This window comes from Rhineura floridana, chromosome 3 (assembly GCF_030035675.1).
Source record: "Rhineura floridana isolate rRhiFlo1 chromosome 3, rRhiFlo1.hap2, whole genome shotgun sequence".
Classification (NCBI taxonomy): domain Eukaryota; kingdom Metazoa; phylum Chordata; class Lepidosauria; order Squamata; family Rhineuridae; genus Rhineura; species Rhineura floridana.
This window is the reverse complement of record NC_084482.1, coordinates 18,151,281-18,175,369: the sequence shown is the minus strand read 5'-3', so window position 1 is coordinate 18,175,369 and position 24,089 is coordinate 18,151,281. Positions and strand designations below refer to the sequence as shown.

The window sequence follows — 24,089 nt, the reverse complement described above, 5'->3', positions numbered from 1 at the left end:
GTGCCATCCCCTGGTCTGGCTGTAAATAAGAAGGCAGGCAGGTATGGGCTGGCTGAAAGTAGGCTGAGGTTGGTGGGGCAACACTCCATTCGCCCTGTGGACCAACCTCCACTGCCCACCCCTCCATCTTTTTCTTCCCATTTCTTTATTTCAAGAATGGGGGGGGGGAGGAATTCCCCAAGGCTTCACACTTTTTCTCCCCCCACCCCACTCTGATTTTCTACATGATATGTCAGAATTAAAAAAGAACCATTTGGGAATTACACTTACTTTAGTGAATGAGTACAGTCTGTTATCATAACTGTTCAGGGATGCATTACAGGGTTTACATACAGATAGACAGTTCTCCACTGATTTTTTAAATTCAACTTGGCCTGGGCAGACAAATGGAGTTGCAATGCTTTAACAGTGACAAAGGCCTCAGCCCCCTGGCAACAACAGAGCATTGGCCAGGGCACAAGCCACCTTCCCAGCTGTAGACAATCGATTAATAATGTTGCAGTGGGTGAAGCAAGCGCCAGCCTAAAACCTCTCTGCCTCTACAAAACCATTATTAGACATTTTCTGCTTTAGATGAAAGAATGGTCTGCCGGCAGGCTTACCAATTTATTTGCTTTTCAGCATGTTTGGGAGCACTTTACAATTAAGAATTATGAACCCAAACAGAAATAAAAAATTTAGAATAACCTAAAAAGAAATTAAAAAATGATGTGGGCTCTACTCAGAATGGACCACAGTATCTAGGATTTTACCCACACACCCCTGCAGGGTTAGCCAGCCTTGCACCCTACACTCTCTTTTAAGATCTGGGCTGGGAAACAGCAAGTAGGCTGGAAGCCTGTTGCTTTAAGACCCATGTTTTCACACAGTGCAGAAATCTTCCCACATGTTGTAGTCCTGTGTCAGTCCCTGGTGTTCTCCAGCTACCGATTTTCCAAAAAGCCAGCACATACACAGAAGTTTAGCAAGTGCTAAAAGACAAGCTACATGGGTGTAGAGATTAGGCCTGCGGGATCCCAGAGAGTGAAAAATTCAAGCTCTAGATAAGGCATGGGGAACCTGTAGCCCTGTGGATGTTGCTGGATGACAATGCTCATCATCCCAAACCATCGGCCATAATGATGAGTCTGATGGGATTCGGAAATCTAGGAACATGGGGAAGGCCACAGGTTCCCTAACCCTGTTCTAAAGGCAGGTAGAGTCAAGAAAGCAGAGATGGCAATCTGGCAACATAGGCAAAGATACAAGTATCTTTAAAAAACCCAAGTTTTAGTATAAAGTAGTAATTGAGTAATCAATCTTTCTTCCATGTTCATTCTTACCCATTTCACTTTCCCCCTCTCCCCCACCCCCAAAACACTCATCTACTTCCCAAATATGCTCCAATCATTTTTATGGAGGGCCATAGGAAGATGCCTTCTACTGACCCATGGTCCTAAACTGAAAAGCTTGCAGTATACATGTATGTGTGGGAAATAGGGGGTTAAGGGAGAGAAAAGATTGGGGTAAGATGCTGTTGTCCTAGAACATCTGTAAGCCTCCAGAGATCATTGAACTACAACTCCCATAATCCCTGACCATTGGCCATGCTTGCTAAGGCTGATGGGAGTTGTAGTTCAACAACATCTGAAGGGCCAAAGGTTCCCCACATCTATTTGAAGAGATGGAACATTTGGAAGGCACCAACTCCCATCAGCCCCAGCCAGCATGACCAATGATCAGGGATTATGGGAGGTGAAGCCCATCAACACGTGGAGGGGTCACAGGTTCCCCACACCTGGATTGGTTGCTGTTGCTTTGCATCCACGTTCCCTCTCTTTTCTGATGTCTTCTCTGTTTTCTTTGCTTCTTTCTCCTTCAAGTCTCTTCAAGGAAAGGATAGCCAATGTGGTGCCTTCCAGCTGTTGCGGACTACAACTCCTATCATCCTTGAGCATGGGAACCATTCTGGCTGGGGCTGATGGGAGTTGTAGTCCAAAACATCTGGAGGGCATCGTGTCAGCTACTACTACTTTAAGGGCTTCCCTGTTGGTCTTTCCCCCTCCCCCCCCGCCCCCTCCCTTCACTTGCCCTGCATCATGAAACAGGCATTTCTGGAGCTAGGCCATCTTGTCCCACATGCAGGAGCAGTTTTTGAGATTCCGCCATAACATAGCAACCTGAAGTGGAACTAAACTTGCAATCATGTCAGGTCACAGCTGAACCAGAACCACACTATGATATTTAAAGGCTTGGCTCCACGCTGAGGCCCAGACAGAAAAATCTCACCAGGCAGGGGGGAAAATCAGAACCACAGGACTAAGGGATACAGGACCACAACAGACTGCATAGTGTTATTAAGGCTGGAGTTTACAATTTGGACCCTGATGGAGCTGACAAGCAAAGGCAACTTAATCAAACCAGAAAAGTCTTCAGCTGGTTGCCAGACCCCATTTTATATGGCAGTGTATTGGTTTATTAAATTAGAAAAAAGGGTCATCCTATTATTTCATTAGCAACAAACAAACCAGTGTCCTTGCTCAGATCATTGACACTTAACTCTCTCTCCCCCCCACCCGCACGCCCCCCCCACACACACACAGAGGAGAGAAACCACTAAAATCTGGTAGGCTGGATGGATCTGGGTTTATTGATGGGGGGAAAAAAGAATTGTGACTCATCCTGTATGTTCCAAGGCCAGGTAGGCGGCAGGATTCTTCTGGCCTCACCCCTTTCTTGGTCAGGGATTTCTCACCTCCAGTCACCCATTACACAGCCTTGATTGTTCACTGCAAGAGGTTTCAGCTGGGCTGGCGGCTTAAGACTTCACAGAAGTAACAGCCACCCTTTGTCCTAAGAGGCTGTATTTCAGTACAGTCCACATACGCCCATGTCTAGGGCCTTAGCCAACGTGAAACAATGCAGCCAGAGAGAGCAGTGTGTAATATCCTTCTCCTGCACCTGCCTTCCCCCCCCCCAGTTTACATTCTCTCTTTGCTGGGTTCATTAGACCAAGGCTGCAAACACACAATGGCTTGGTGCTGTGTAAGTGAAAATACAGTAGAGGAACAGCCTGTAAGCGACAGAACAGATCTGAACCTGGTTCACACAAACTTTCCCTTTTGGGAAGAGCCCAAAGCAGGGTAGGGAAAGTGTTTCCTTCCCTCATCTTCACTACCACCCTCTTTCTCCTCCAGTTTCGACGTCTCAAGGCACACAGGTGAGAGAGGCAGCCATCTACGCAAGCCAGGGAGTGACGTTTCCTCCATACACGAGAGCTTTGGGAAATTGGGGGGGGGGGTTGATGGTGGGAGACTAGGTCCAGCTCTCCACCATAACTCTGTGTTGCATTGAAAAAAAGGGCTTTTCCCATACGGGGATCCTTTTTTTGCAAACACACCCCTAGGCAGTTTCAGGCCAAGAGACTCTGGCCCACACAAACCTCTGCCTGACTCAACGGGGTGGCCTTTTGTGTTCCTGTTGCCAAGTGCAGCTGGCAGGAGACTGTGAGGGTTGAAACCAACAGCTTACCGCCAGGGTGCCATTGCCATCTGAGGCAGCTTACGGAAGCCTTTTAGGCAATGCAAGGAAGCGTGCCCAAAGGTGCTTTAGAGACAGAGAGAAACTCATGAGACGGCAGCAGGTTGAACAAAGACAAGTTTGCACCTTACGAGCAAGACAGGACCCTCACTCCTGCCAGCCTCTTTGTACACAATTCAAATGGGATTCTGGTCATGACAGAAACACGTGGGTCCTCCTGGTGAGCGAGTGAAAAGCACCCATCAAGTCCTGCAGGGTGAAAAGCCACAGTTGCCCAAGTTCCAGTGCCGGGTGAGGCTCAGAAATCCATCTCATCTGAATCGGCACCGCCGTCAGCTGGCAACTCTTCCTGGCTGCGCCCCCACACAAAACTGTAGTTGTCTTCCAGCTGCCGCTGCCGCTGCCGCTCCTTATGGGCTTCCTCAGTGCCCTGGATCTAGGAGAGGAAGAACAAGGCAATGGGGGGGGGGAGAATACTTTTGTGTTATATTTACTTAGTGAGTGGATGACAAATTCTAGGACCCATTACCAGCCCAAGATATTTTGGCACCAGAGGTGGAAAAGCCAAATGGACAAGCCCACAAGACTTCAACCCCATCCTTCCCCCATTATCAGAGGAAGACAGGGAGAGCACTGTAGATTCTGCCTTGAGGGAACAGGGTCATCATTGTTCCTCCAGAAGGCACTCCTATTTGTTCCTGCGAGCCATGCATAAGAGAGGTTCGGGGATGGCTCTGCACTGTGGGTCAGCTTTGTGTTTCCCATGCTGCCATTTTTCAGGGCACCCAGAAATCCACCCAACCAAAGAGGTGGCCACATCTCAAAAGGACCAGCTCTTGTCAAGATCTGTGAAGGAAGTAATATGACGTTTATGGGCAGAGCGTTGCCCTCCACTATAGGCCGTTAACTGCAGCCAACCTGTCTGCTTCTTGTCATGGGAGGGGAAGGGTTTTCAAACTGCAAGACAGGACTTGCAAGCAGTTCCTCCTCTTCCTCATTCCCTATTAGAAATAAGCACTGGGAGGATATGGAGGGAGATAACCTTCACCACCCCACCCCATTTCAGTATCTGCATCTCGGGTCCTCACCAAAATATTGAAGAAAATGTCCTTGAGATTTTTGGTGTCCTCTTCTGACAGCCAGTGGGCATCGTCATCATCTCCGAGGCCACCCGTCGTCACAATCTTGATTTCAATTTTACCTGCAGACCACAAGGTAAGACACACATTAGTTGCCCCACCCCATACCAATCCTTAGCGGGTCACATTTGGGGAAAATGGCACATGAAGGCATAGCAGCATGGCAAGGAGGTTGAAGCCAACTTCCCCTGCTCAGAAATAGAGAACATCTCTTCACAGGAGAAGCAACAGCAAGAGATGCAGCTGCATGAGGACTATTAGCCTGGCCCCACACTACAACCAACATGTGCAGGCACCAAGCAAAGAAGATTAGCTCAGCTCCATATGATATGTTACCTTAAACATGTGATGGTTGCTAGCGCATATCTCTTATTTGCATCTCCCCAGTAATATTTACTTAAAGCAAAAGTGTAAAGTGACCTAGCTGAGCTCAGCGTTCTCCCCGCCTTCTGCAAGCACTGGCCAATGAAGTGGAGCAGAGGCCGAATAAAATGTGGAGAGCAACAGTGTGACACCATACAACTGCTTTGACCAGGTATTACAGTAGGGCCCCACTCATACGGTGGGTTACATTCCAGACCCCCGCCTAAAAGCGATACCCGCCGAAAAGAGGAACTCCATCAATAAAATGACGCCCGAACAATGCTGTAAAAGCGAAACAAGTGCCGTATGAGTGAGGCCTTACTCTAATGACTAATTGAAAGCTGCAGTATTAGCAGAATGCTGAAAAGCGGGCCGCTGAAAAGCAGGGTCCTACTGCATTAGAGAGATGTGGGAAGCAGCACACTGAAAGGTCACATGTAGCTTGGCCTTCAAAACTCTGTTGGGGGGGAAACAGAGGGTTGTATCCAAAGCAGTGCTAAGTCACAGTCCCATCAACGCAAGGATTTCTGTTTGCCCAGTAGGACTTCTCCCCCTCCAGCCCCCCCCCAAATCTGTTCTAGGGGTTTCCCTAACCGTCTTGAGCAGATTTAGGGATGGTGCAGGGCACGTGAGGAGAGAGGAAAGACTTGTTGTGCAAATGGAAATCCTTACTTTGGCAGGACTTCTAGCTGTTGGTATGTTGGATACAACCCAGAACTGTGCTGGAACAGCTGGTTTTACAACTCCCTTCTAGTCTGAAAGAGCTAGTAGCTTGGGGATAACAAAATAGTGTGTGCAGACCTACACATAACCAGCTATAGTAGCTCTAAGGTAATCAGCGCCAGATCTTGGAGGCAGTAGTGGCTGGCACCCATTGGGACTGGTAGGGCAGAAGGCATGGAGGCCAATGATAGGTGGAGCCAGAGCCAATGACAGGCAAAGCCATTCCCTGACTGGTTCTAAGAAAGGCAGGCAGGTGGGACTTGGCTGAGAGCAAACTGAAGTTGGTGGGGCAGCAACCCATCTGCCTTATTGGCCAGCCTCCACTGCTTGGAGGTTTGCATGTGTAGTTCGCATCTTACTTTCTCCTGCCTCTTAACAGAAGGCGTGAGGGTGCCACAGATGCCTCTAATGGCTGAAGACAGGAGCATGTGGCTCCCCAACCATCACCCAGGATTCAAGTGCTAGCAGTTCTTTAATTGTAGAAGGCATCAGGAAGGAGAGGGACCAAGGCAACATGAGTGCAGGAGGGAGGGATGCTCACCCCTTGGCTGTAATGGGATAATTAATGGGATTATGCACGTGAACATGTTTGTCGACATTTAGCTGAGGAAACACTCGACTTGCCACAGTTGAAACTCTCAAGAATAGGGAGAGCCACTAGACGTTGAAGATGGTGGTACCTAACCTTGTGTACAGGCAACTAATTCCCTTCAGTCACAATCCGCTGGGAATTCAAAATGAACAAGATGTTATTGAATATATTTTAGAAGGATAGCAAGACTTATTATACAGTAGGGTGAGGTTCTTGGACCCTCCCCCCCATTTTCTTTTCTCTTTTAACGCTCTGGTTTTTACAAATACTGATTGACTGATCACACCTGATGTTTGTTAGTACCAAAGCACCCCATCAATAGGACTCACTTCCAAACTTCTGCCTTCCTGCAGTGCAAGTCAGCTCTTTCCCTCCCCGCCCCCGCTTCTTTCATGCTGAAGTTTCTTGCAATTAGATGGTACGAATTAACTTTTAAATCATCACTTTTTAGAAGTTTAACCCTGGCTTCAGAAACCCTTTTCAGGGCACAAAAGAATGAAGTAAATAATGTCTTGAGATTATCAGCTCAGGATCAGGATGGCTCACGACTCTATGTGGCTTGCAATTAAAAGAGTGCTCCGGAGACCTGGCAACCCAAACTGCTCTCTCCGAAATAACTTCCCCTTAACACGCCTCGCCCCGCCCAGCCCATAAAGGCTCAACGCCGTCTCTCCGCTGCCCAGGTTGCGTTACCTTCTGCCTTCAGGCCTTCCTTCTCCAACAGGTCCTTAACCACACTCTCTATGTGGCGCAGCTGCGGGTTGTCCCTGCTCATCTCTTGGACTCGCAGCACCTTCTGCTGAGCGCTACCTGGCTTTACTTTAGTGACCCTGACTTTCACGCGCCCGTCTGGGTTGCCATCTGAGACAGAAAGGGGGACAGAGGCGCGTCAGTATGCCAGCATTTGCAGAGGGAGAAGGAAAAAAATAGAGAGCGCAAGCTGGATGGGCCTGCAAGCAAGGCTGGGTACAGTCCGCGTTTGAAAGAAATTTACGCCAATTTCTTACATGGCGCTTAAATGTGTTGAGCTCAATTAAAAAAAAAAAGTTTTCAAAGCATTCAGAAATTTTGCAAAAGCAGAAGGGCCCTGGACACCAGAAGAAAAGGAAGGCAAGAAGTCCCAGAAAGGTATGGCAATTAGCCAGTCAGTCACGCCTGCACCACCAAACTGAAAATGCAGTCCACTACCTCCATTTGGCAAGCCGCCAGGGGCTCAACAAGGGAGGCATCGAGCACCTGGCAGGTTGCTGATAGGCTATATTCAGGTGGGTGGATCACAAGTTGCACAGACCCGCAGCAGGGCATGGAGAATAAACAGTGACCTCTAATGTTGGGAAATGGGATTCCCCCACAAATGTACATTTTGCTACATTGGGCACAGAACTGAGCATCCTGAGCACCTGAGCTTAAAAACCCAAGAATAGCAAGTCTGTAGTCCTTGTGGCTGCCTTCCCCAACCTGGTGCCCTCCAGACTTCGTTGGGATTCCAACCCACAGAATCCTGGAGCACTGGCTGTGCCAGCTGGGAGCTGAAGCCCAACAACATCTGGAGGGTACCAGGTCGAGGAAGGCTGCCTTACGGGCTTGAAAGCATCTGGGTAATGCCTGGTGGAAATCTCACAGAAGGAAAAGGGGGGAGTCCCAAGCAGGGTGGCCAGAGGTTCAGTACCCCACTTTTCCTTGACCATCTTGTTGGCAGCTGACCCCCACCCCCTCCAAACCAAAGAGTTACTCCCCCTACTTTGGAAATTGGCAAAAAAAATGGCTGAGAGGCAAACGGAGGAGCAGGAACGGCTTTTTTTTGTCCTGCTGAGTTGACCAACTTAACTGGAACTAGAGTCCTCCCACCTACCAATTTTCTGGCTACAATGCGTTCCCTCCACCCCCCAGCCATATCCTTGACCAATGCTAAGGAAATGCAACTAGGAAAAGGGGTGAAGACGTGTATCTTTTTGTAATGTACCAACAGTCACAGACACACGCATCTGATGGAGCAGCTTTGGCAAGTTTGACCAGACACTTCTAAGACAGCCGCAGCCAGCATGCGCATCAACGCTTGGTGTACTATTTATGGCAAAACAGCACCCCCTGCTGGCTGATCCAGAAATAATCCTCAATTTTAATGAAGTCAACCTCCTCTGTATAAAAACATACCAGCTGCTGCTTTGGCTGCATCTTCTGTAGCAGCGTTTCCTCCATCTGCTGCCACCTCTTCTTCCTCCCTTGGCTGTGGCTCCTGCTCCTTATCCCCTTTATTTGAGACTTTGCCAGGATCCAGCTTGTCAATAAGCTTGTTGAGGGTTGAAGCCAGAGACTTGGAGGCTTGCTTTCGGTCAAATTCACCTTTCAGGCCTTCTGTTTCCAGCTCATCTTCCACCTGCTAGCAAAAAAAAAAAAAAGAGGAAAAATATAAGCAAAAGGTTTAAGCTCTGGTTGAAAACATGTTTAAAACATTGTAGGCTCTACTAGAGCAAAACACATTTAATAAGAGAGCCTGGAGGCTGCTTCATTCAAACCCAATTCCTATCTTCATCTATCCTCCTGCCCATCACTTGTGCTGCCTGAAGCAGGTTCCTTCACCTTGCGGCAATGCAGGTCCACCTCTGGCTCCAGGCAAAAGAAAGAACTAGTCCTGACTTCCACTCACCCAGATCCTAACTTCTAAGGTGGACCCAAGAGAAAACTCCAGTTTCTTCAGGGAAAGGGGTGCATAATCCACATCAAGTCACAGCTTCTTTACTAAGTCCAGGGGCATTTTGTGCGAAAACATGGCTACTGAAGTGAATTTAAAAAGCGGCTATTTTTTAGAAAACAGCATAAATGGTCACAGGGCAGGCATCCATGGTGGGCCCCTGCTGGCGCCCTGACAACTGCCCAAAGATTCTGTGGGGTCGTAGTGAGCTTAACTATAAGAAAAACACTCTATGGCTTGATTCCATTGGGCAAGTATTTCACACCACCTGGAGGCTCCTGCTTTGTTCCTTTGTTGTTGGACAGAATATATTATTATAACAACTAATTTATTTGTTTCTTACATTTATAGCCACCTTTCCTCCCATAGGGCTCAAGGTGGCATACAGGTAGGTTAGACAGAGAGAATGACTAGCTCAAGGTCACCCAGTGAGCGTCATGGCCAAGCAGGGATGTGAACCCTGGTCTCTCAGGTCCTAGTTAAACACTTTAACCACTACACCACACTAATACTACTAGAACATTATTTGTACCCCACCTTTCTTCCAAGGAATTCAAGGTGGTATACATGATTCTCTCTCCTCTCCCTTTTATCTTCATAACAACCTCTGTGAAATAGGTCAGGCCCAAGGTCAACCAGCAACTTTCTTGGCTGAGTGGGGGATCTGAACCCTGTTCTCCCAGGTCCAGCTTTCCGTTTCCAAAAAGTAGCCTGCTGGAGGCAACATCTTCCCCTTGTTGCCTGTCCCCAGCAACAGATGTACTGCTTCTAAACATGGAGGCTCCAGTGAGCTATAAATGGCTGTAACAGATGCTGTCTGATAGGCTTATTCCTCCACAAGTCTGGTTAATCTTTTTTTAAAAATGCTAGTAGCCATCACCATCTTGTAATGTTTTTAAAAACTGTGTGAAGCAGTAATTTCTATTGCCAGCCCAAATTTGAGTACTTCGGGGGAGGGGGGGAGGCAAGGAAGGGAAGAAGAAAGATTCCCTCTCCTCACCATTCATCATTCTATGTCAATTTTGTGCCCCTCCCTCTCAGATTTTTCTGAACTAAAAAAAAAAATGACAAAATGCTTTAAGTCTTTCTTTACACAGAAGGCAAAAATATGTGCCAGAGAGAGGGAGGGAGGGAGGGAGGGAGGGACTGAGATTATTGGGTTAGGGAACATCTAGTACTGGCTCCACAATAGTTTTTTTTTGGGGGGGGGGTAGGGGTGGCCAGGACAAAACTAGGCTCCTGGATCCTCACCTCATCAATGATGTGATCAAACTCCTTCTCCATCTCCGATTTCACCTCCTCCTTTAGCTTGGACATTTCGGACTTAGGCAGCAAGATGTCTTCCAGCTCCCTCTCAAACTTCCCCAGGATATCTTCTTCATCCTCCTCATCCTCCTGGACCCCTTCTTCAGGGTGCTCTGCCACTGATGGCTTGCTTTCTGGTGGGGTTCCTTGAGATCCTTCCTCCGATTTGCTATCCTTCTCTTTGCTCTGGAGAGACAAAGGGGAGGCTCAGAAGGGAGGAAGGTGGCCTCTGGCTGATCCACAGAACTTCAGTTCAAGGCAAAAGAGGCAGGGTTTTTTGTGGCCTTCACAGAATTCAATTGCAGCCACATGGAAGCATCTGGTCGAACACTGTTGTATAACAATGAACCTCTCAAGCAGGATACTAGATTCTTGCCCTCTCCCATTTGTAGGGTTGCTCTAGGAATGGCATCCACGCAACAAACTCCAATGTTACACTTACATGCGCACCCTACAGAGGGATTTCTGTGAAAGCAAAACATTCCAGCACTGGAGGCCCAGACTCTCCCAAGAGGGCAGGAAGAAATGTCCTTTCATGGGATGTCCCACCCAAATGGCTCCTTAGATCAGCCTTCTATGATGCAACAGGGGAAGCCAAAAGAAGGATCTGCTTTTCATCCCCACCCAGCAACTCTCTGCGGCTCCCTGAACAAGAGGTGCAGGTATTGTGAGCTGTAAAAACTGAGAGTTCTCTCCCAATGTAACCTAGTCCTACATTAAGAGAAACCAAATTCAGATTACCTCCATATTTTTTTAAAAAAACTGCATTCTCATGTAATTTCATCTATTTATCCTGGCAGACACAAGCAGCTATGCTGCACACCTGAGTGTGGTCCTATGCTCTGATCAATGGAAATCCTAAGCCACACCCTTTAGAGATTTCACCAGATTATGTTCATGTAGTTTCAAGCCTATTTTGTTTTAATCCTAAGGGCTAGAAGCTTCCTTTTTCAAAAGCAGCACATAAGCACATTAATGTTTTTAGAGATTGTTGTTGTATATTTCATATGCATGCACTTGTCCACACCAGTTAAAATTATGACAGCCGTATTCTGCTTCTGAGTAGTCTTCAATGGCAGCCCCAGACACTATGCATTGCAGTAACCTAGCGGTGTTTCACAGCATGCATCACAAAAGCCAAACAATCCTTGACCAGTGGCCAATCAGATGCCTCTGGGGAGCCCCAAAGCAGGGCAGGATGGCAACAGCCACCTCCCATTGTTGTTCCCTAGCAATGGTATCCAGTGGCATACTGTCTCTGAGCCAGGAGGTTCCATATGCTAGCCAGATCACAATGGAAAGAAGCAAGCCACAACACCTTACCTTCCTAGCATTCTCCTTCAAGTCATGAATGAACTGAACCAGGTCCCCAGGGTTCTTGATAACTTTGAAGTGGATTTTTCTCTTGAAATCTGGAAAGATTCAGGCCAATATTTATTTATGCATTTGTTTTATAAAATCATTTTTATATATACACTGCCCTCTCATAAAATATCTATGGAGCCAGAGTACATAAAATGCTGGGCTTGGACTTGAGAAACTGTTTTTAAATCCTAGTTCAGTCAGGAACTTGCTAGCTGGGCTTGAGTAAGTCACTCACTTCCAACTTATTTCCCATCCGTCAGCAAGCAACAGATGACTATCTTCACAGAATTGTCAGGAGGACCCCATTTTAACAGAAGTGTTATCAAATGATTAATAGCTGAAAATAATCAGAGAGGCACATTCCACAGTCAGACCATATAAAAGGTAGGTATAGATTTTATTTTATTTTTTAAGTTAAAAAGCAAGATTCTAATCTAGAAGGCTAAAAAGAAATGCAAAACTACCTGGGTAACATCTAATGGAGTCTCAGGAACCAGAGCAGGATAATGAACAGGATTCCTAAGTCCTTGCCCCATCCTACACCCCAAGCAGCCCACTAGCAGAAGAGGGAAGACCATGCAAAATAATGGCTGCGTTTGGGTGCAAACTAACATTGAGCTCATGTGCTCCCATCTCCTTCAGTCCAGAAGCATCCACTTTCTTTTCTAACTACATGCAGTTTTGTTATTAAGTTCAAATAGGGACAAACCATGGTTGGTCTTAACTATGGTTTGTCCAAACAAGCCAGTTTCAACCTGTGGTTTACAATCATGGCTTCTCTGGACAAACCATAATTAAAATTAACTGCAGTTTGATCTCATTTGGACATGACAAACTGCAGATATTTAAAAACAGATGTGAATTATTCCAATCTCCTCCTCTAGGCGATAATGGAAAGAGGTGGGTTGGGGGTCTATAATTCACAGAATTAACTTTTTGCTGCAAATTTGAGTTAGGTTGATGCAGATCTCGCCCTCTTTTTAAATCTGGGAGTACAAAAAGGCACTGAGGTAATGAATAAGGGCCAAACATGTTTAGTTCCTTTTGGTCTCTGTGTCCCCGTGAAGCAACTTGGATCAATGAACAGTAAACCATTTTAAGAGGAGAGAAATGTAGCCAATTGGGGGAGAAATCAGTTTCCAAAGATACACAATGCATACAGCTAACTAGAGGCCATTTAAAAAGTGTTTGACTATGAACTAATCCTCTTAAAAGGATATGATAGGGTGGGTTCAGAAAGTTCTGAATCTCTCTTTTGCCTTGCGTAAACTTTCCCAAAGCATCTTTTTGGATGGCGCTAAAGAGGAATCATCTCCAGATCTAGCCGCACAGCACCTTTGGAACATACATTTACCTGCTAGGTGATTGTCTGCTGTCTTCATGATTGGTTCTTCCTCCTGCAGAAAAAGGAACAGAAGGGAAATGGTTTGAGAACTACACACAGGGTTAGGTGGGTTTATATTTCTGCATAATACAAACCTTTGATCTTGGCTACACATTCTACACATATCTTTGGTAGTGTGTCTCATTATGCACAAAGTGCCCATGCAGCTGTAGCATTATTCCACACCTAAGAGATGTATCCATTTAATAGAGGGATGGGGAACTAGATCGGTCCAGCAGGCCAGATAAGTTACCTCCCCTACCCCTCGTGGGCCATGTTTGACACGTCAATCCCACAAGAGGCAGTGATGGCCACCAGCTTGGATGGCTTTAAAAGAGGATTAGACAAATTCATGGAGGAAAAGGCTATCGAAGGCTACTAGCCACGATGGCTATGCTCTCCATGGTCAGAGACATCTGAATGCTTTTGAATACTGGAAACTGCAGGAAGGGGGGAGTGCTCTTCTGTTCTTGTGCTCAGGTCCTGCTTGTGGGCTTCCCGTGCGTATCTAGTTGGCCATTGTGAGAACAGGATGCTGGACTCAGTGGGCCACTGGCATGATCCAGAAGGCTCTTCTTATGTTCTTCTCCGACATTACAGTGACAGCAGGTGATCTTTTTTGCCCACAGGGTACTGCAGAGTGCTTTACACAGCATTCCACCAGACTTAACAAACAGCTGGTTGTTGGGTTTTACAAAGTCCCTTTCCAAGTGACATCTTGTGGAGCACTTGGCAAGGCTTGCAAAGCCCTATGGAAAATACTCTCGACTCAGCCCATTTTTTACCTGCCCTATATAGGTAAGGTGTAGGGCAGGTGGGCGTGGTTAAGCAAATGAGAGGAACAGAGGAAGCTGTCTTATACTGAGTCGGATCACTGGTCCATCTAGCTCAGTATTGTCTGCACTGACTGGCAGCAGCTCTCCAGAGTTTCAGTCAGGGGTCTCTCCCAGCCCTAGTTGGGAGATGCTGGGGACTGAACCTGGAATCTTCTGCATGCAAAGCAGATGCTCTACCACTGAGCTACGGCCCTTCCCATACTAAGCCATTGCACAAGCAAATTCCCCTTTCTATTTGTGCTTTTCAGTGCACTTTGAAGCTGTCTTTAGTCACGAAGGCTTCTCACAATTAGCCGTATTTGTGTATGCAGGTTCTTTAAAGCTGTGCTTTTTTAATTACTTGAATTTTATTGCTTCTCTGATGGGACTGATTTTACGACATGGTAAAAAATTGTTTTTTGGGGGGGGGTTTGCAGAAGGCAGATGCCATCAGGCTGCCTCAGTGGGAGAGATGGGAAGCAAGGGTCATTCCATCAGCTGAAAGACTGGCTCCATCAGGCCTCCTCTCCCTCAACTGTCGCCTGGCAGTCAGGAGCCGTTCCAGCAGGCTGCCTCAGTGGGGAAGGGAAGAGAAGCAGGACTCACTCCATCAGCTCTGCTGGAAAACCAGCTCCATCCCCACCTCCTACCTCTGAACTGTTTCTATGCCAGCTGATCATTATGAGAACTACTGTTTAAAAATTGGTGCCTGAGTTTGCTTCTTTCCCTCTTCCCTCCCTGTCCCTTTTCCCTTGTGTGTTGTGTTTTTTAGAGTGCGAATAGGGACTGTCTTGTTTCAGCTGATTGTATGGAAGCCACTTGGGGAGTCTTTTTTGGCTGAAGAGAGGGGCTACAAATGCTCTATCTAGCCTGCTAACTAACTAAAAGACAAATCTATAAAATAAAATAATTCACTGATAAGCCAAATCTTATATCAGAGGATCCATACAGCAAAGGCATCATCTTGCCTCTTCTCCAAGGCATTTTAGCATGTTTTTAAATTGTTTTAAATGTTTAAATTGTTTTAAATTATTTTTAAAAGATGTGTTTTAAATTTGTATGTTTGTTTTTAATGTTTTTAGGTACTGTAAACCGCCCACAGAGCTTCGGCTATGGGGTGGTATATAAATACAATAAATAAATAAATAATATGCCTAGACAAAAAGAAAGCACTCTTTCGCTGGTGGTTGCCAGGACAAAAAGGAAGATAACTGCTTTCAAGATATGAATACTATCCATCCACACACACACCCCAATTAAAAAGTAATTGAGCAGATACTAGTTAAAAGCAGGTATGATGACAGGAGGTTACCTGTGTCTGGTCTGGCATCTGGGCTGCTTTCCCATCTCCACGCAGCACTCTCTCCCAGAAATCAGAGTCATCACCTGGGTCAGTCTCAGGAGGAGCAGGAATAGGATCTGGAGTCACTGGCAACACATATAAAATACAAAGTGTGTAAGTGGGAGGGAAGCCATTTGGCCTTACCATCAGTACTTGTAAAATTACACCCAGTACTGAGAATATTCCGTACCATACAAATGCAAGTGTTGTAGTCACAGAATTCAGCACATTGAGAATCTAGCCTGCAAGAACAGATACGGTCCATATGTTTTGAGGTCAGATACAGTTCCAGGCAGATGTGAGCCAAAGCAGACATTTCAGCAGTCAGAAGCACCTGGGCCTCCTTGCCCCCAAAACTAGCAAACGTTTAATTTTTTTAATCCCTCTATGTGGGTAAGATGTCAAACATAAGCCCCATGGGCTCATTCGAGCGCTTTAGCCTTTAGAGGTCACCAATGCAGGCCACAGCACAAGCATGATTATGCATCTTCAGGACTATAAAGTGGATGCCCCCTAATATCAAATTTAATAATAATAAGATTCTTATTGTTTTTAATGCTGTATTTTAAAGTTGTTGTAACACATGTATGTTTCCAAGCTCAATTCAAGGTGCTGGTTTTGACCTATAAAGCCTTACACGGCTTGGGACCACAATACCTGATGGAATGCCTCTCCCGATACAAACCCACCCGCACACTACGCTCAACATCCAAGGCCTTCCTCCGGATGCCTACTCCAAGGGAAGCTCGGAGGGTGGCAACAAGGGAGAGGGCCTTCTCAGTGATGGCCCCCAAATTATGGAATGATTTAGTTGACAAGGTGCGCCTGGCGCCAACACTGTTATCTTTTCGGCACCAGGTCATGACTTTCCTCTTCTCCCAGGCATTTTAGCATGTGTTTTAAATTGTTTTAAATTTTTTAATTGTGTTTTAAATTGTTTTTAAAATATGTGTTTTAAATTGTATATTTGTTTTAATGTTTTTGGTTGCTGTAAACCACCCAGAGAGCTTTGGCTATGGGGCGGTATACAAGTGCAATCAATCAATCAATCAATCAATCAATAAACTGGGACCTTTGGCTGAAGGATGGGTAATTAATGAAGATGATGATGATATGATGATAATAATAATAGGAACACACTGCATCAGAACTGTGATGGTATAAAAAAAGCTTAGCGGGAAAAAGTTATGAGCACGGTCTTGTCCTGGTTATCAGCTGGATAAGGGAATTTGGACCTCCAACCCATTTGAATCTGACAAGTGTACTCTATTGCTAGCACCTCTACAGCTGAAAGCATCTGAAAAATTGTACCCAATATGAGGATGCCTAAAAAGAGAAAGAGCATGAATACCCAGTGTATCCTTCTCTCAGTGGCCCATCAGAACCTGGCCAAGAACACTACGTGGCAGCAATGCAAAACTTTTTTCATTTAAGCAGGTACCCAACTGTGGAGGGTAATTAGGAGGCTGTGTTGCAAATGATGGCAGTTGGGTATTATTTTATATTCAGCAGCGCACAACCCTCTGCTACCTGCTGCCAATTACCCAATGTTATGTGATTGTATCTGAGTGGCTTCTTAAGCCTGCTGGTTAAGGAGCTGCTTGTGTACAGACCTAAAAAAAAAAAAATAGGCAATTTGCCAACTGCTGCATGCGTGTTTTAGGCAGCAGCAGCCTGGAAAGATAACAGATTATCCCTAGCCGAAATTGCTCAACACGCAGCAGCAGAAACTGTTTATACAAGAAAAGCTGCCTTCAAACCAAGGTTTTCTTACTCCTTGATATGCACTCACATCTCCAGGGATCTGCCTGTGAAGTAGAATTGAGACATTCCTAACTAGCAACAACTCGCCTTGGTTAATGACCGAGTCATAGCTAAGTAGGGGTCTTGTGCATTCAAAGCCAACATCTCATTAGCCCTTTATATTCCGCCTTTTAAAGGTACACATTTCCCCCCCAAAGGCTGCTTCTAAAGAAAAATTAAAAAGTAAATGCAACATCAAAACAGTTAATTGATAAGACACAGAATAAAAACTCAAGAGCAACACTAAAAAAAAAAATCTCACTGTTCAATGAAAGCCCAGGCAGTTAAAATGGTTTTGACCTGGCATCAAGAACTCTACAGAGCAGGGTGCCAGGCAAACATCTCTGGGGCTGGTGTTCTAAAACCAAGGTTGCCACCACACAAAAGGTCCTGCCTCCATCCAGTTGATGATGTGCAAAGGCAGTGCACCCAGAACAGGACCTCGAAGATCTTAACAACTGCACATACTTGAATAAATGGTCCTACAGATACCCAGGTCCCAAGCTATAAAGGGTTATAGAGGTCACTTCAGAGTTGCACTTGAAAAACACACAAGAAACCAGTGATATTTTAACACTGGTGGAATGTATTCCATTCTAGTCAACAACGCAGACAGCATATTAACAGTGGCATTATAAAAAAAAGCAGTTGGGGGCAGGAGAGACTGTATTTCACCTCTTAAAAAAGAAAAAGAGCTGGATGTGGGGGCTCACCCAGCTCTGGATCAGGACTACAGCATGTGGGCAGGTTGGGTAGGGAGGACAGATGAATAAGCAACCACCCCCCAGCTCTTCATTCTTTTGCTGGAGAAACAAAAGTAGTGGCCAAGACACCAGTATTCCAATTTCTGGCGCGGAGTCTGATCTTGGTATCTCCAGTTTCCCCTTCTTGCCTCCTGTGCATCAGCTGCAACTGCACGGATAGCAATCGTCGTTCCTCTGTCAGTTTCATGCCGCCACACTGCTGCTCTCTTGCAGCAGCACGCAGCCCATGTCCAAAGTTATATACGGACAGGAAGTGAATTCATCCTCCAGTCTGAGGAAAGGGTGTTATGTTGCACCACATAATGGTGGTAAAGCATTGCTTTCCCTACTTCCTCTACTTCACAAAATTTTATTTATTTATTTGATTTATATCCCGTGCTTTCTCCCAGTAGGAGCCCAGGGTGGCAAAATGACAGAAAACATGAGTTTGACCCCAAACTTTTAATGATTTCCCCCATCTTCCCTCTCCAAAGTAGCTCTGTGACTTCTAAGTCAATCCACGGAGAGCTTGCCCATCTCATATATTTGCATCAACAGACATTTTAAATTGCCATTATCTATGAGAAGTGCAGTAAGAATGTTCCAAAAGAAGAAGGAACAGTGTGTGATGGCACTACACGTTATTCCAACCCACAAATCAGAGGGTCAAAATATATTTTAGCACCAAGGGTCATATATCGCCTCAGTGGGAGAGATGTGAAACAAGGTTCATTCCATCAGCTGAAAGACCGGCTCCATCAGGCCTCCCCTTCCTCACCTGGCAGCAGCCATTCCAGGCATTTCCCTTTAAAATGGTCACTTGAATCCATGCTTTAAGTTCCATGTGATCACCCCCACCCTTCCCAGCTTGATTTTAGTAACATCCTTGCAGGGCGACATTGCCACGTAGTTTCCTACCATTGCCATCTGAATCCTGAGCAGCGGAGTTGGGGTCTCGCTCATTCCACAGCCGCATGTCTAGAGTCTTCAGCTCTTCAGAGATCTCCTCCACCTTGCGCTTGGTATCAGCTGGCGAAATTTCAATAATATATATTACATACACACACACCCCAATAAGTGCAACTGATAAAAAGGTCATCATAGCATCCAATGCAGCAAGAAAAGATTCTTCCAAGCGAGCAGGATTCCTTAGCAGGCAGTGTTGAAGTACTACTCCATTTGTTCTCCCTGTGCTACATAGCTCTTCTGACATGCAGAGGGCAGGGTGGGCACCAGAAATAAGAATCCTGTGCCAAGAAACCTGGATGTCTGCCATCAGAAAACCCTGAAGTATGTCATGTGAACACATGATACAAGTTAAAATATTTGCATGCTTTATTTTATTGGGGGAGGGTATTGCTCAAAATTTGGAATGAGGAGCTAGATGTTGGGATGGGGACTAGAGTAATAGCAGCAGTTTCCTACCATTGCCATCTGACAGAAGAAAGGGGCTGACAGCCTCACTGCACAAGAGCCATCTTTGGACCTTCCATGATTTCTAAGCTTTTATCAATATAATTTTAGGGTTTTTTCTACAATCAAAGGCACCCACACACACCCCTTCCAGCATAGCCTCCATCAGCAGCCATTCCATCTCCGGCAACAATGAGAAGAGGAAGATAAGAGAGATGAGCCCTCTCCATTGGCCCAGCTGAGTACAACCGCAGGAACTACATTTCCACACTACCACAAGGAAATCATTCATTGTCTGATGGTCAACACTGAGCTTTATTTCTTTTCATCATCAGAAAGTGCCTGCAGAAAGAATCTCTTGTACATTTTGGAATAAGATACAGCCTCCACTTACACGGACGTTTTCCTCCTGAATTCAGTGGGTCAACCAGAATGTTTCTGTTTGAAACCCATTATTAGACGTGCTATTTCCTGATCAGCCCTGGAGGCAGGCAAGGAGAAGGAGAAGCAATGCTGGGGCAGAACTGACTAGACAAACAGCAGTAAACCAGATAGTGTCTTCATCTGTGGCTCTTAGACCTGTAGTCTAAATTGGCTCCCATTAGATGGTGTGGCCAACTTTCTGATCTAATCAGCATGGCTAAGTGGGAATTTGAATCCAAGACCAGTAAAGTCTTCACCACACTGTCTCCCTGTTCCTATTCTGTCAGCAACAGAGAAGGGAGGCTAGGAATGGGCATCTCTTAACACCACCTTTTTTTGGCTTTGAGGCTGCAATGCACCTAAGGAGTGCTTTACCCACCTTTTTAGCTTCCTTGCATGCTGCATTCTGTTTTGCCAATGCTTCAAATGCACTTAAATGCATCTTGTCTCATTGTTGTCTACTGCCTTTCTGCGCGCTAAAAAGGCTGCCAAACAACCCTGGCCAAGAGGGCACTGAAGGGGCTTCCACTTCCTCCCCTGACCAGATGTACTTACACACTTGGGCCTTGACATACTCCACATACTCTACAGGGCTCAGGGCCGGGTGACAGCGGATGGTCTGAGGGGTGGCAGTGGATGGTGGCCGCAGAAATGGGTGGTGGCAGATGCGAGTGGTGTGGACAGTCAGCACATAGGAGCAGGACTGGGGCTCATCCACACGGGCAATGTAGTCACCCGAACCTTCCTCACACAGAAACTGCAATCAAGAGATGGGAGAAATGATCATGTTGCCTTATACTGACTCAGGCCATGGGTCCACCTAGCCCCATCCTGTCTCTTGTGTTCCAACAGCCAGCAGCTCTCCAGGGCCTCAAGCACTGCCCCTTTCCCCACTTTGCCCCTGGAGATCCTTTTAAAATGGAGATGGCCAGGATTTCGCCTGGGTCACCTTCTGCATGTAAACCACATACCCTACCCTCAGAGCGATGGCCCTTGTCCCCCAAGATAGCTTTTCATGGGAAAGAGAGGGTAGCCTCCTTTTGAAAGGAGCATGCATGGAACCCAGATCACTCTGCTAGGATGAAGGGGGAAGTTCACATTCGTAAAAGCAGGGATGATGAACAGGGGTCTCTCCAGACGTCATCAGACTCCAACTCCCAACAGTCCCAATTTACCTAGCTAACAGTCAGGGGTGATGGGAATTGGAGTCTAGCAACATCAATCAGCAGCTGGGTAAACTTATACGGCAACATTCCTCCCATTCCCTTCTGTTTGACAATATGCACATCCCACCACTTCCTAGGTGCAAATGAAAGAGGCAGCGAGCGGAATGCATTTCCGTATACACAAATTACAAATAAATTTCAAAGTGGTTTACCAGGACAGAAAGAAAAAAGTAAGCAAAACCATTCCATTTTTAAAAAACTAAATCAACTACAGATTATCACCTATAGTAAGAGCAGAAGGATCCAGTCAGGGAAAGCCCAAGCAAACAGGCGAGTTTTCAATAAAAGTCAGAGCAGCCAACCCTCCCAAATCGCAGGAAGGAACACATTCCAGAGGTACCATGACAAAGAAGGCCCTGCTTTCGTATTGCCACCAGATGGCACTCTACAGATGGCGGTGCCATCAGCAAGGCCTCCAAAGATTTCAAGAATCTACTGTGTCCAGGTAGGGGAAGGAGATCCTTTTGTCTGGCCCCAAGTTGTTCAGGGTTTTGGGTTTGGTAGCTAATAGGCAGCAAAAGAGGAAAAACAGAACAAACTAACATGCTTGACAGCATAACCAGGGGCCCTCCTATAGCTCTCTCCTCTGCATGAAATGCAGGAAGGGAGTCCACACTCCAGGCATTCCTAGGCCCAGCTATCAATCCCCCCCTCAACATCACCAACTCAGCACCTCCCAAGTCACCCCTTATAGACCAGGGATCCTGTGGTCCTCCATACACTGCCGGGACTCAGTTCCCATTCAGCCCCATCCAGCATGGGTCATGGTCAGGGAGGATGGGAGATGTAGCTCAGCAACATCTGGAAGGCCATCAGTTCACCTCTGCTGCTAGGTAGTGGCAGTTTCCGTCCCACAATAGATGACTGCTCTAGCTACCCCTCTCCTTTCCTCTCAGCTGCTGACTCAGGAAATCCTTCCACAGTGCAACGGGGTTCCTTTCCTTACCCTGACTTCAGCCTCCCTGGGCCTCCCATTCAGGTTACACTTGGATCCATTGACATAGGCCTGGCTGTGGTAACGCTTCAGCTTATGCTGCTTGGAAGCCTGAAATGAGGAGAAAAAACCAGAGAACTCTCGGGACAGTTTTTTTTTAATGTTTCACCACTGTTACCTAATTTCTGTGTCATTAACAGCAAGCCCACTTTATGCAGAAGATGAAGGCAATTTTGCTTGCATCTAGGCCCAACTTGAAGCAGAGTTTACACAGGGATAGCTGCAGTTTGCCTTCAGCACAGCCTTCCTCAACCTGTTGCCCTCCTGACGTCGTTGGACTACAGCTCCCATCAATCTTATCATCAATGGGAAGGGTCCTGGGATAGAGGTTTACATCTGGAATTGCTTCGAAAGTTCTTTGTAGAAATGAGTGAGGTGGCCTTCAGAGCGTGATTTCCAACTCCAAGAATTGTCTTGGTCTGCTTTTTAACTCTTCATGTCTAGCAACGAGTGAACTCCACTTCTCTTTTCATCCCATGGAACGAAGGAAAATCAACAGGAACACCCCTCTGCCCTACGACACGCCAAGCTAGTTACGTAGCTATCTTTATACGAGGTTGTATGGCACAACTGCAGCTAGGCACTGGACTAGCTATCACTGAACTCTGGCTAGGCTGTTCCACTCTACTGATCTCGAGAGCATGTGTTCTCAAGATACACCAAATCTAAGAGCTTCAGACTGAGTGTTGAGGAAGGAAGAGACTGTTAAGTAGTAGTAGTAGCAGTAAAAGGTCTCAGGTTTAACTGAAGTGCTGTGGTTGGGAGGGAAGAGAGCTACTGAAGCCTTCGCTCTTTGCACCAATCCCAGGGATTCCTGTCTGAGGATTCTTTTCTCCACTGTACGATGTGCTCAAACTGGGGAAACACCCACCTTTGCCATTTCATTGTCCCAGTCGAATGCAGACTGGTAATATCCAAGGTACAGGATGTCACCTTTGATTTCAGACTCTGGGGGAGAAAAAAGATACAGGGAAAGATGGGAAGTAGGTAAACTGGAAGCCAGGATCGTGAGAGAAAGTCATTCATTATTTTTTAAATACATGCTAGCAGGGACCAGAGGCCAAGAAAAAGCCGACCTGAGCTGCAGGCTCAGCACCAAAGTGAAAATTCAGGCTACCAGCCTGGCTTCATTTACCACCACACACACAAAACACAATCCGCTATTACAGCAGTTACAGACCAGCAGTAACTGGAGGGCCAAAAGTCTCCCATCCCTGGCTTAACTCTGTTTGCACAGCGGGAGATCCTTGATCCCCCCCTCCACTACAGTCCCATATTCTCCAAAAGCTGCTCCTGAGGTTCAGTAAGCCCTCTGGAATGGTGTGGGATGGGGCACAGGAGGCTGCAGGACGACGGGGGAATGGGAGAGAAATTCAGCAGAGCTACCTGGCGCAAGCGGAAGTGTTTTTCTCCTGGGGCAAGATATTTCTAGATCCAAGCCATTAAAAGCAACAACAGCCAATTAAAAAAAGAAGGTTCAATAGCAGCAATAAATAAAGCAAGAAGGCGAAAGGCAACTAAAGAAGAAAAGGCCTAATGCAACTACTAAGCAAGAGAAATTTCTTCCACCCTAGGGGAGCTGCACATGCCTTCAGCGACACTGTCTTCACCCTAGAGATGTAAAGGTGTGGAAGGGGGAGCAGAAAATTGGGGAAAATTCCCCCCCCTTTTCTCCCCAGAGGGGTCCCAAAAAATTGGGAAAAATGAAAAACTTCAATTCCCCTCCCCCCGAAAGTTTTTCTGATTTCCCCCCCAGGCCTTCACATCTCTACTTCACCCATCACTGGATGGCTAGCAGTGAAGGGGGGGAAGAAATATTTCCCCAAAAGTGAATGCCAGAGTTTTGGTGCCACTGTAGAACAGTAATCCCAGAAATAACCCACCAGTTGCCAGGGAGTCTGCAGCAGGGCCTCCAAGGAAGACCTTAACAAAACACATGGGACTTTTCCTCCTTTGTGATACATACCCAAGAGGAAATTGGGAATGGTTTGCCAGGGAAAAGGTGCAGAAAACCACACCTCTCCAACTCCTCCAATTCAAATTGCACATTGAAATTGACAAGTAGTAGTGAGTGAGACGCTCAAACTTATGTTTGCTGTAGTCAATCTAACTCCATCCAAAAAGCACTTAGCGAATCATCAGGAAGTTTAGCGTTGGGCTAAACGGATGTGTGAAAACAAACACAACTGCTTCCTTGCTTCAGAGCAGTTAAGGCAGGTGAAGCCCTTTTAAAAAACATTAAGACGGT

The 24,089-nt window shown here is 46.3% G+C and overlaps 1 protein-coding gene across 4 annotated transcripts in view; it reads right to left on the bottom strand.

Moving 5' to 3' along the window:
- Positions 1-2,611: 2,611 nt before the first annotated feature.
- OS9 (OS9 endoplasmic reticulum lectin) overlaps positions 2,612-24,089 on the bottom strand; it is a 45,101-nt gene continuing 23,623 nt past the window's right edge. For 2 of the 4 annotated variants that reach the window (XM_061614704.1, XM_061614701.1), the window contains exons 4-15: positions 22,713-22,789; positions 21,794-21,892; positions 20,177-20,378; positions 18,704-18,814; positions 15,210-15,325; positions 13,053-13,095; positions 11,657-11,745; positions 10,280-10,519; positions 8,491-8,716; positions 7,030-7,197; positions 4,608-4,720; positions 2,612-3,955 (exon numbers count right to left, since the gene is read on the bottom strand). In XM_061614704.1, coding sequence (XP_061470688.1) covers positions 3,818-3,955; positions 4,608-4,720; positions 7,030-7,197; positions 8,491-8,716; positions 10,280-10,519; positions 11,657-11,745; positions 13,053-13,095; positions 15,210-15,325; positions 18,704-18,814; positions 20,177-20,378; positions 21,794-21,892; positions 22,713-22,789 — 1,622 coding nt within the window. In that variant the 3' untranslated portion in view covers positions 2,612-3,817. The remainder of the gene's footprint in view (positions 3,956-4,607; positions 4,721-7,029; positions 7,198-8,490; positions 8,717-10,279; positions 10,520-11,656; positions 11,746-13,052; positions 13,096-15,209; positions 15,326-18,703; positions 18,815-20,176; positions 20,379-21,793; positions 21,893-22,712; positions 22,790-24,089) is intronic. The other 2 variants (XM_061614702.1, XM_061614703.1) reach the window with 2 other exon arrangements.